Source organism: Elaeis guineensis, chromosome 5 (assembly GCF_000442705.2).
Source record: "Elaeis guineensis isolate ETL-2024a chromosome 5, EG11, whole genome shotgun sequence".
Classification (NCBI taxonomy): Eukaryota; Viridiplantae; Streptophyta; class Magnoliopsida; order Arecales; family Arecaceae; genus Elaeis; species Elaeis guineensis.
The window spans coordinates 109,280,631-109,291,562 of record NC_025997.2 but is presented as its reverse complement, the minus strand read 5'-3'; the positions used below and the strand labels follow the sequence as shown (position 1 = coordinate 109,291,562).

Sequence of the window (10,932 nt, the reverse complement as noted above, 5' to 3'; positions counted from 1 at the left end):
ATTAGAATAGCTATGACCCTTAAAATATTTCATTCGTGGTTAGAATCGAAATTAAAATGGATTTGAATCTTTATGGAAGAATTGGGATTGGACCATCCAATTCTGTTGGACTCCTCCCAATCAAATATTTAGGATATAAATTATCAATTTCTATTTTTATTTCAGACTCCAACCCCCTTCAACTAAACATTTTTATTTCTGAAAGTCATTTGCCAGCCCAGAGCTCAAGGTGGTATGCAGTGTTTGCAAAAGTTGCCATTAATCTGGTACCTAATAAGTCATCCATGTGGTCCAAAGTGGTCTCTTTAGGAGAACCACACTCATGGTAAAAAGGCAGCAAGTATTTCGAAATAAGGTGGCATGGGTTATCCGACATGAATTTCAATTGCAGTAGGGCAATGAGAGCGAGATCAACTTTCTTTGTGATTCTACCAAAAAAAAAAAAAAAACACTCTCTTTGTGATCCTTAGCTTACCAATGTTCCACTAGATAGATGCTCAATTCCTATGGATATGGATGATATTCATGCAGATCTGTGACTCTCATGTTTTATTACTAATAATTGCTCTTGGAATGAGGACTCATGACACAGTCTTTTCCCACCTGAGATCTATCATGAATTCTTATCACTGGCTATCCCAAGGATGATCTTTGTAGAATTTGGCTAGGTACAGAGCTGGATCCATATTCATGAAAGTAAGGATATCAACAAGCTAATCAACCAGGACTTCGACTCTTCTATGACTCCCTTATTCTCTTCTGTATAGAGGGTGCTGGTAGCTCCAACGGTTCGGCTTCTGGTGGAGGATTCTTCGGAGAAGAATTCCTTGCAATGCTTTGCTTATCCAGAGGGGTTTACTCGGTGCCCAAACAGCAAACTGTGATCAGTATGGTTTAGAGGAGACTTTAGAACACATCTTGTTGGAGTGCTATACCGTGAAAAACTGATGGCATCTTATTGGTGTAAGATGATGCATCCGTATGAATTTTGACTCTTTGAACTCTTTAATATCTCGCTTCTCCTCTGGTAGACCTGATGATATCCAAGCAACCATCGTATATGGTGGATGGATCCTTTGGTCCTCCAGGAATGAAAGGATTTTTCAAAACCCAAATAATCATCCCTTGCACATAGCTAATCTGACCATGCGAATGGCTTAGGAATGCCAGGAAGTAACATCAAGCCCGACTCCATCGTACCAGTGGCTCTGGGGTATTTGCAGCGTCAGTAGTTTACGCTCTCAAGCTCCCTCGTTGGTTAAATGGGTATCCCATTCCCATGGCTTGGTGAAGATCAATTGCCATGGTTCCTTTAAAGAAGAACTTGCAGGGGGTCTCATCATGAGGAATCATCCCGGCAAGATTGTTCATGCAGGATCAAAGAGTTTTCTAGCTATTAGGATTGCACTTGTTGAACTTCGAGTCGATTGAGAAGGATTCGCCTATGCTTTCTTTATTCTAGATCGTATCAGGATTGCCTTGGAAGGCGTCTCTATTGCCTTGGATTGCCTTGAGGGATCAGAGAAGGTACATCCATAGGTTTTTCGCATCTACTTCTTTAAGATATCCAGGTTGTTTCTTCCAGGCTAGCTTCCTTTGAGGCAATGCTTACATTTAGAGAAGCCAATAATCCAGCTGATTCGCTCAGTGGGAGGTACTCAAATGGTGACTTCCGTGAAGCATCAAATCTTCCTGATGAATTGGCCACATCAGTGCAATCTGATGCCATGGGCTGCCTTCATGTTCGCTCTTAGTTTTACCTGGTATTCTTCGCCGTTCGATTGGAAAAAAAAAAAAAAAAAAAACCTTTACACCGTCCAACCTAAAGTGTACCTATGACGCCAAAGCGCGGGACATAACCACGAAGGTCCTCCAAGGATCCAGTGAAGATACTACAAGGAATCCAAGCATGTAAAGGAACACCAAGTGCTCGACCGTATGAAAAAGCCATTTTGAATTTTTTTTTTTTAATAATTTTTCATATTATAAAGCATAGCCCCTTAATTTCAAAAAAAAAAAAAAAAAGAAAAAAAAGAAAAAGAAGCATTAGAGCTACTGCTAACCTACACCATTTTAGAGGTACAGATCACTTATTGATGTCTCCGGGCTTCAGTTTTTTCCCTTCTCATCACCCAGACAACCATAGTGATCTCAGTTTGTTTACTTTTGTCACCAATCAGAATGAGACGATCTCCAGCATCAGAAAAGTGAGATTCGCCACTTCCCTACAGCAAACGCGCAGAATGGAATGATGTTCGTGAAGTCAAAGAGAGATCTACAGTAGGATGAAGGGCAGCCGGTAATCATGTTTTCAGATACAAGCCAATGTGAAGGCAGAATGTTCCACTGTGTTAGGGTTCACGACACATCTAACAAATGCACTCAAATTTTCTTATTCATCAGCCTGCCAAAGCAACTGGAACCAAGTTTTAAGTTCATGCTGTCAAAGCACCCCCGAAAGATACTAACTTCCTAGATCAACCAAAAGAGAGATTCTGGAAGATTGAATGAGGCAAACTTTTTGTCGCCATGTAAAGATTCATCTGTGCCTGTTCAATATTTTAACAATACTCATGTATCACTCAAAAATCATCCAAATGAGTCATTACAATGACAGAAACAGTCAAAACATCCATTCTTGAGATCAACTTCTTAATTCTATAACCGTGATGCCCTAATTCAAATGTAAATACCAAGTAATGCTGTAATTAACTATATATTGGATCACACCCATTCATCATCCTGGTACAGGAAACAATAACAGAAATTCAAAGATCAGCCCTCCCTGGGTACCTTGGGAAAGGGATCACATCTCTAATGTTCTCGAGGCCAGTAGCAAAGAGAATCATTCGTTCAAAGCCCAAACCAAATCCACTGTGCTTGACAGTCCCATAGCGGCGGAGATCAAGATACCACTCATATGGCTCGAGAGGCAATCCCGCCTCTCGTATTCTGTGAGGAAAAAAATTGTTTAGCATTATTCTTCACGGGCAAACTGTTACAGCATATAGCACTAAGTAATCCAACCAATCTTAAATATATGCAAAAACTTTGCAGCATAATTTCATAAATAAAGTTTCTATTCCTACAGAGGCTTTGGTTAGGAATGAAAAAGAGGGGATACATGAAGAGAGGAACTTTGTGAGGCAAAACAGAAGCAAGTCAACATATAGTTTACATATGAAATAAAAAAAGTGCAGCAGGAGAATGACAGCAAGCAGAAAGCCAACAGGACATCACCCAGCAACCTAACATGCTGGGATTGGAGCATGCAACCAAGAGTTGAAGCAAGTCAATAGTTCAAGTACTTCCTGTCAGCCTAACCAGATCAGGAAGGTAGCTAAAACCAATCCCTAAAGAACAGTAACAGCAACATCTTACAGTCTCAAACCACCACTTTAGAATGGCTGGTTGTTAGCCCAAAAAGAGTCCACAGTATCAAGAGCATAGCTATGCATCTCCGGGCAACAGCTCGAATTCAGAAAATATTTTCTGGCAACTAATTCTCCGTTCAACCTGACAAAATTGCCTCAACTCTGAAATAATTTCAGTTTCTAATGAAATTTCTTCAGGACCTGAAGTCATGGTCCAAGAGGAGAATCCTTGGCTTGTACTTGAAAAGAGATGATAGAAAAGGTGAAATTTAAAAAAGGAAAATCTGTATTTTGTTTCTGCATATAATTCTAAAGTTGCATCCTTGACTTGACCATTTATATTGTGAAAACCATTCACTAATCCTGCACTCCAAGGGTTTGAGTATGGGAAGAGGGAAGGGTCTTCCCTACAGCACATCCTGAATTTTAGGGGGTAAGAAAAGATAAAAGGAGTTTAATCATCCTTGTTTACTCATGATAGGAGAGAGCAGGATACTGAAAAATTGAAAAGATTAGTTGCTACACATGATCCCAATATGATCCAATCTCATTCTTCTTTCCCATCTTTTATCTTCTTTAGCCAGATAGCTGCCATCCCCTCCTAATAGAACATGGGCACTCATTAAAAAGGTCATCCACATAGGGTCCAATTGTAATGTTGCCTTGGAAGTAGCAGCTCTTTAAGCCTACAGATCCACCCCTTCTAACAGCCTATCCATTTTTCAAAGCATCAATCATCAAACGTGAGTTCTTCCATATCTTTCTTATAGGCACTAATTTGAATTTCATATCCTCTAAACAAAACTAAAAAAAAAAAAAAAACTGAATCCACATACTCTACTAAACAAAGAAACTCAATAAGACTCAACACATGGGTTTCGTGCAAGCAAAATTCCATGTTTCAGCAAAATACAGATGCCCTCCCAGGTTATACAGATTCTCTTAAGCTAAAAGGTAATCTGTTTGATGCTTTGACTTATAACAAAGAAACATTCATTGCCTGTCTTCTTCATCGGTTATGTAACTTGTTGGCCCTAGTGAAGGTGGAGGAAAGTGCTCACAAGCATCTAATGTATGTGTCCCTTGTCATGAACAAGGCAAGTGAATCTGCAAGACTATCATTTGTATCCCATCACACCATGCCTCTCAAGCTCTTAAAATGCTATGTCTTAGACCCAGCCACAAGATGCCTACATGACAGTCTCTCAGAGGTACACCATCTAAATGAACCCTTGAACAACAACAAAGTTCATTGAACAAATAACCAAAGAGTGCAATAATAAATGTAACACTGACACTAACCAAAATATGGAAAAGACTACAAAGGTGATTCTTATATAAGTGGCATGCCCATTTTCTATATCCATCTTGATGCTGTCATGCAACAAGATCCTACAAAAATAATAAATTTCAACAAGTTGATATCAACATACCTGTCTACAAGAACCTCTAAGCGTTCCTCCCTTTGGCTTCCCCCAATCAGCTCACCGACCTAGGAAACAAAGATGAATAGGTTAAGTTTTACATGCCATGTGATTACACATTATAATCAAAATGCAAATACTCAGCCACGCTATCCCATGAAGGTTTCAATTCTTCGTAAATCAAAATGTAAACAACTTATATGCAAACAAAGGGATATTAGTTAAAATAATCAAATTAGAAATGAGTCTAAAGAGATTTCACCAGGAAATGCTATAAGTAGATTAACCATCTGATGGGGAAAGAATTACACCTTTTTCTCAACCAAAAGAAAACTAGATAACACCATACCTTGGGCACGAGCACATCCATAGCTGCTACTGTCTTCTTATCATCATTAAGCCTCATATAAAATGCTTTTATCCCTTTAGGATAATTATAGACAATGACCGGCTTCTTAAATATCACCTCTGTCAGGTACCTTCATGATTGAACAGAGCATTCAACCAAATGTAAAGAATCCAAGAAAAATGATCACAAAAGTTACTTCAAGATACAAGAATAGCATACCTTTCATGCTCGGATGCTAAATCCATTCCCCATTCTACCTTGTTTTCAAACTTCTTGTCTGTTACATTTTCTAAAAGCTGCACAGCCTTTGTATATGAAATTCGCACAAATGGAGTTGAAGAAACAAGCTTCAGACGGTCTATAGCTGTCTTATCAAACTGCTTCACCATGAATTCCATATCTTCGCGACAATGGTCAAGTAACCATTGGCAGAGAAATTTTACATAGTTCTCTGCATAATTCATGTCATCCTGCAATACATCTAAATTTTGATGAACTCCAATTTGGGACCTAGAAGTTTAAAACCCAAGCTGGACAATGATGTTATCCATTCTAAACAAACTCTACAAAGACAACAACTTTATCATAATCATAATAATATCATGACAATAATAATAATAATAAGGTTTAAAAAACCACTTTCTGTAAGTTGCCAATTATTGCATAGGGAGCCAAGAATACACAAGGTCAAGGCCATACACACCACTAGCTAGAATGAAAAAATATTTTAAAAAAAATGAAAACAATAGCCGGTACCTCCAAATTTGCAAATGCTATCTCTGGCTCAACCATCCAAAATTCTGCTAAATGTCGTGAAGTGTGGGAGTGTTCAGCTCGAAAAGTTGGTCCAAATGTATATACATTACCTAGGGCACAAGCATAAGTCTCAACCTGAAGTTGGCCAGATACGGTAAGAAAAGCTTGACGCCCAAAAAAATCACGAGCATAATCAATCCTCCCATCCTTCTGAGGAATCCCAGGTTTCATCATAAATCTCTCTTCCAGTTTTGCTAGACTTTCCTTTGCCTTTGTGAGTTCAGACACAGAAGCACTGATCTCTTCCTTGCTTGCTCTTGATGATTTTAGACGTGCAACAGCCTCTCCTTTCTCCTTCACGAGAAGCTTAGCAGCCTCAATCTCAGATTCTGATGGTGGAGGGTTTTGCTTCAACTCTTTCTCCACCTTTTCAGCATCACTAAACAGTGTTGTAACTTGAAACATTTCACCAGCTCCCTCACAATCACTCGTAGTAATTATAGGAGTATGCACATAGCGAAACCCATTTTGACGGAAAAATGTGTGGGTTGCATAAGCCAACTCGTCTCTAATTCGTTCAACTGCTGATATCTGCAAAAATTACAAGATGTAAATCTAATATAATAAATCTTGCAGTCAAAAAAAATTAAAGAAGCACATAGAAGACATAAAGAAATTGGCAGTCTTGCTTTATTTTCCCAGCATCTGAAATAAATTGGATTTCTAGAGACACAAGAATGTAACAGTACGTCATAAGTGAAAGAGATTCAGATCAGGAAGTGAGTTCCACTTGTTTGGTATCACACAAGGGATAATTGAAGCTCCCAATTTATGCCTTGACTTCCCAGAAATATGTCAAAGCGATTTCAGCTGGAGGCAGTTCAAAGTCACTGCAGGCACCTAACAGCCTTCAATTCCGACCACCCATGATGAACCAAACATTCCCTTAGGTTGCATTTGATAGCTGACAATCTATCCAAATTGCTGTCAATTTAAAGTAGGCCCACTAGATTACTGCATTTGGTATGCTTTTTGGGTAGTAATCCAGATTGCTTTGACAATCCAGATTGTCCCCTATGAAGCAATCTGGATTATCTTGGAGAGGAGTAGCTATCTAGATTAACATTTTTTTGGTAATATTGCAATAAAAATTTTAGATAAAATTATCCCTCAAAAAAATCATACAAAATCCATCACCCAACTCTCCCCCACCCCCCTCCACACACCCCCCCTACCCGTGGCTCCTCCATCTCTCTCTGCTTGCCCATAGCTCCTCCGCCCTCGTCCCCCACCCCACGGCTCTTCCGCGCTAGTCCCCACCACCCCCATAGCTCCACACGCACCCATTCAACCATCCCTCCCCACCCCCTAGTGCCCACGGTTCTCCACACCCTCTGGCCCGCCACTTCTTTGCACCACCACTACACCCCACTCCCGCCACTTCTCATCAAAGAAAAAGAAAAGCAATAAGATAAAATTATTAGAGGTATTTTGAAAATTTGATTTCACATTACCGATAATTTGATTGTCATACCAAATATGTCAATTAAAATTTTCAGTAATTTTATTGCAACATTACCTGCGTGCACCAAACACAGTAATCAACATTACTCACAATTTAATGATGGCAATCTATCTTGAAGGTAATCCACATTACCTTCCAAGATTGCCTGACAATGCACCAAATGCAACCTTAGGGATAATGAGATCCACCTCAAGGTGAGTTCTGCTATGCTAAAAAATTTTGGATTTGCAAGGTCTTGGGGCGTCTTGAGTCCCTTTTAACTTTTAATATTGTTGAGCACTTCAAAGGTCACCTCCCACCTCATCAAGAACTTCAAAATATAGGGTTACAACAAGCAAATAGGCCCCAAGCTTTCCAATCTCCTAAATAGGGATGGCAGTCGGACGGATATTTCTGGATATCTGACCCGTCCCAAACCCTAATAAGATCCGTTTAGTATACCCTAATAGGATTTGGGACGGATTTGGGACTTAAAACTAAAATCCAATGGGGACTGGTTTGGGATTTACCTCTCGGGTACCTACTGTCCGAACCCGCTTGCATGTGATTATAAAACCCTAACACTAGCCAACTTCTAAGCTTCTCTATTGTCCGCTCCAAGCCTCCCACCTGATTGAGATTCTTCAGGATGGAAAAAACAGAGGCAAAACTAGGAGAAAAGAAAGGAAATATCAAGGAAAATAAAGGAAAAGAGGAAGGAATTGAAAGGTAAGACCTTTTCCCACATGGATTGATCTTTTTTTTTCTTTTCTCTCCTTGTTTTTTTCATTTCATCCTCTTTCTTTGGAGATCCATGGGAAAGAAGAGCACTTGAGAGAGATGGGAGGGGTCTCTTAGGTTCCAAGCCTCCCACCTGATTGAGACCCCTGAGGCCAAAAAACAGAGGAAATACCAGGGGAACACAAAGGAAAAATCAAGGAAAACAAAGGAAATCAGGAAAATTTGAAAGGTAAGAGCTTTTCCCACATAGATTGATCATTTTTTTTTCATTTCGCTTCTTTTTCTTTTCACTTCATTCTCTTACATTAGAGATCTATGGGAAAGGAGAGTACATGAGGGAGATCGAAGGGTTTCTTAGGTTCTGGGATGGGATTTTGTTGGAGTTGTGGTGGTGTGAGTTGGTCCCCTGAGGTTTTGAGAGCTTAATTTTGGTAGAAGAAGCATGATATTTTGTAGGATTTGGGAAATTTTGATCAAAGGATTTTCTTTGGCTCGGATGGGTTCGGGTACCCGATGGGTATACCAATTTTAAATGGGATGGGTTTGGGATTTGTAGCTGATTTCGTAATCGGGTTTGGGACGGATTCGGGTAGTTAGATTTTAAACGGATTCGGATATGGGTAGGGCAAAATTTGCAGGCACCCTATTGTTGCCATCCCTACTCTTAAAGGTCACATCAAATATCTTTAGATTTAAAAATATGCCCACTATAAGAAACTGCAATGACCCTGCAAAATGGGAAGGACAATAATGTTAAATATAGTTTTCTGTAAATTTTTAAGGAGAAGGAAATATAGCAGAAAAGAACCATTGAGTGCCTATTCCTGGTTGAAGCAGGTGAAAAGCAACGAAATAAACTAACAGATCATAACATCATACTTGGGACATTTTGATGGGATGAAAATTCCAGAATATCTTCAAGAGCATCAAAGGTAAAAAAAGACATAGAAGTTAGCTTGTGATTTACATGCAGAAAATAATATCAACATTATCGTTAGAAATCTCTAGAGGTGAGGATCTGGATCTGGATCGAGAATATCGAATCGCTCGATGCGAGGATCACAAAGACACTTAGATAATATGGAGTTGACCAGAACAAACAACTTTGCATTCATAAAAGATGTCTTGCAGTCAGATAGAGTGATGATTAAATGAGAAAGTTAACATGGCTATGGATTTTGAGAGCTACAAACATAAAGATCAAAGATTGAGAAGCAGAATCCTGGATAAGTGTTAACAATCAATCACAAAACGCATGTCACTATTCATCATCTCCCTTGTTCCTTAAACATACTGTTTACACTATCATCTTAGACTAATAAATTTCTTCATAATCTCATCGTCATTGACATGAGGATTCAACTTATGATTTCATCACGCGAATTAGCCACCACGTTCCACTTAAAATATTTCAAATCTAAAAAAAAAAAGTACCCGGTTTTAATATGTTAAATTGTAAACGAGATCCAAATCTAACAATTCAAAAGCCACCCATCTTCACTATTCAAACACTTTAGAATAGTGATATACCTATCTCTCACATTAAAAACAAATTCAAAATTAGAACTTTTTTGTACCGTATTGGTGCGGGCTCGGAGGTGGACGAAGTCCCGGAGAAACTCGAGTGTGAGCCTAGTCTTGGGCAGCGGATACTTGCTGGGATCCACCGGCCCCACCTCGAGGACCTGCTCCACCTTGAGCTCAACGCTCTGCTTTGTCCCCTCGGGGGGCTTCTTGAGAACGCCCTCCACAAGAACGGACGTCCCCGTGGCCACGAGATGCGACAGCGGGAATACCTCGGCGTCCACGATGACCTGGAGATTCGCGAGGCAGGAACCATCGTTGAGCTCCAGGAACGCGAACGTGCCTTTCCCTTGCTCCCTCCCCGTCTTCACCCACCCGCCGACCACCACTTTCCGCCCCACCAGCTCCTCCACCGTGGCGCTACCGCCGACGATCGATTTAATGAAGGTGCGGTGGCGCGATGGCTCCAGTACCGGGTGGGCGGCGGGGGCAAGGGAGGCCGCCGCCATCTCTGCGACCGGCGGATCAGCGGCAGCGGGGCCGGCCGTGGCGTCGTCCCCCGGCATCGGTTCGGCCTTCCGGCGAAGAGGTTGGATGAGGGTAAGGAAATGGAGGGGGCGGGGTTTGGAGACTTCGAATTCGGCTAGGGTTTCGTATTGTTAGTATCCGGGCGGCTAGATTGCCGCTCTTTTGGGTACGGTTAGGAGATCAAGGGATAGGATTCCTTCTCGTGTCCAGCGAAATACGTTGTTGGAGCGATGGTGCGCGCTGAAGCAAATCGGGATCTTGGGTTATCTTAAAGTTGGGCCGGGGTCTAGAGCGCATGACTTCAAATTTCATTTCTGCAGGAAGAAAATAATATAAAAGATATATATATATATATATATATATATATATATATATATATATATATATATATATATATATAGGTATCCTATGGTTTTCCTATTTTATTAAATTTTTTTTTTTTTTTTTTTTTTACACTTAAGGGCTCACGGTCTAATACCATTAGCACTTAAGGAAAAATTGCCTAACGACGTCAATGATTGTTTACGTGGTAAGGTGGATCCCATATATGAATTTTTTTCAAAAAAACTTAATTTATCCAAATAACTATATATCATTTTTAAACCCTAGAATTTCTAATGCTCCTATTTCATCAAAATCGTGTAGAACAGAGAAAAAAAAAAAGAGAATGAGAGAGATGAGTTTCAATTTATCGAATTCGCATGCATCAGTATTCCAAACTCCAAGTAATGA

At 40.1% G+C, this 10,932-nt stretch overlaps 1 protein-coding gene across 1 annotated transcript; it reads right to left on the bottom strand.

Moving 5' to 3' along the window:
• Positions 1–2,559: 2,559 nt before the first annotated feature.
• Positions 2,560–10,352, bottom strand: LOC105045391 (asparagine--tRNA ligase, cytoplasmic 1). Its single transcript, XM_010923654.4, has 6 exons — positions 9,726–10,352; positions 5,904–6,494; positions 5,367–5,617; positions 5,148–5,277; positions 4,808–4,866; positions 2,560–2,952 (listed from the first exon to the last, which is right to left on the bottom strand). The coding sequence occupies exons 1-6, from the start codon at positions 10,236–10,238 to the stop codon at positions 2,769–2,771; spliced, it is 1,728 nt and encodes a 575-aa protein (XP_010921956.1). The 5' UTR covers positions 10,239–10,352; the 3' UTR covers positions 2,560–2,768.
• Positions 10,353–10,932: the final 580 nt, after the last annotated feature.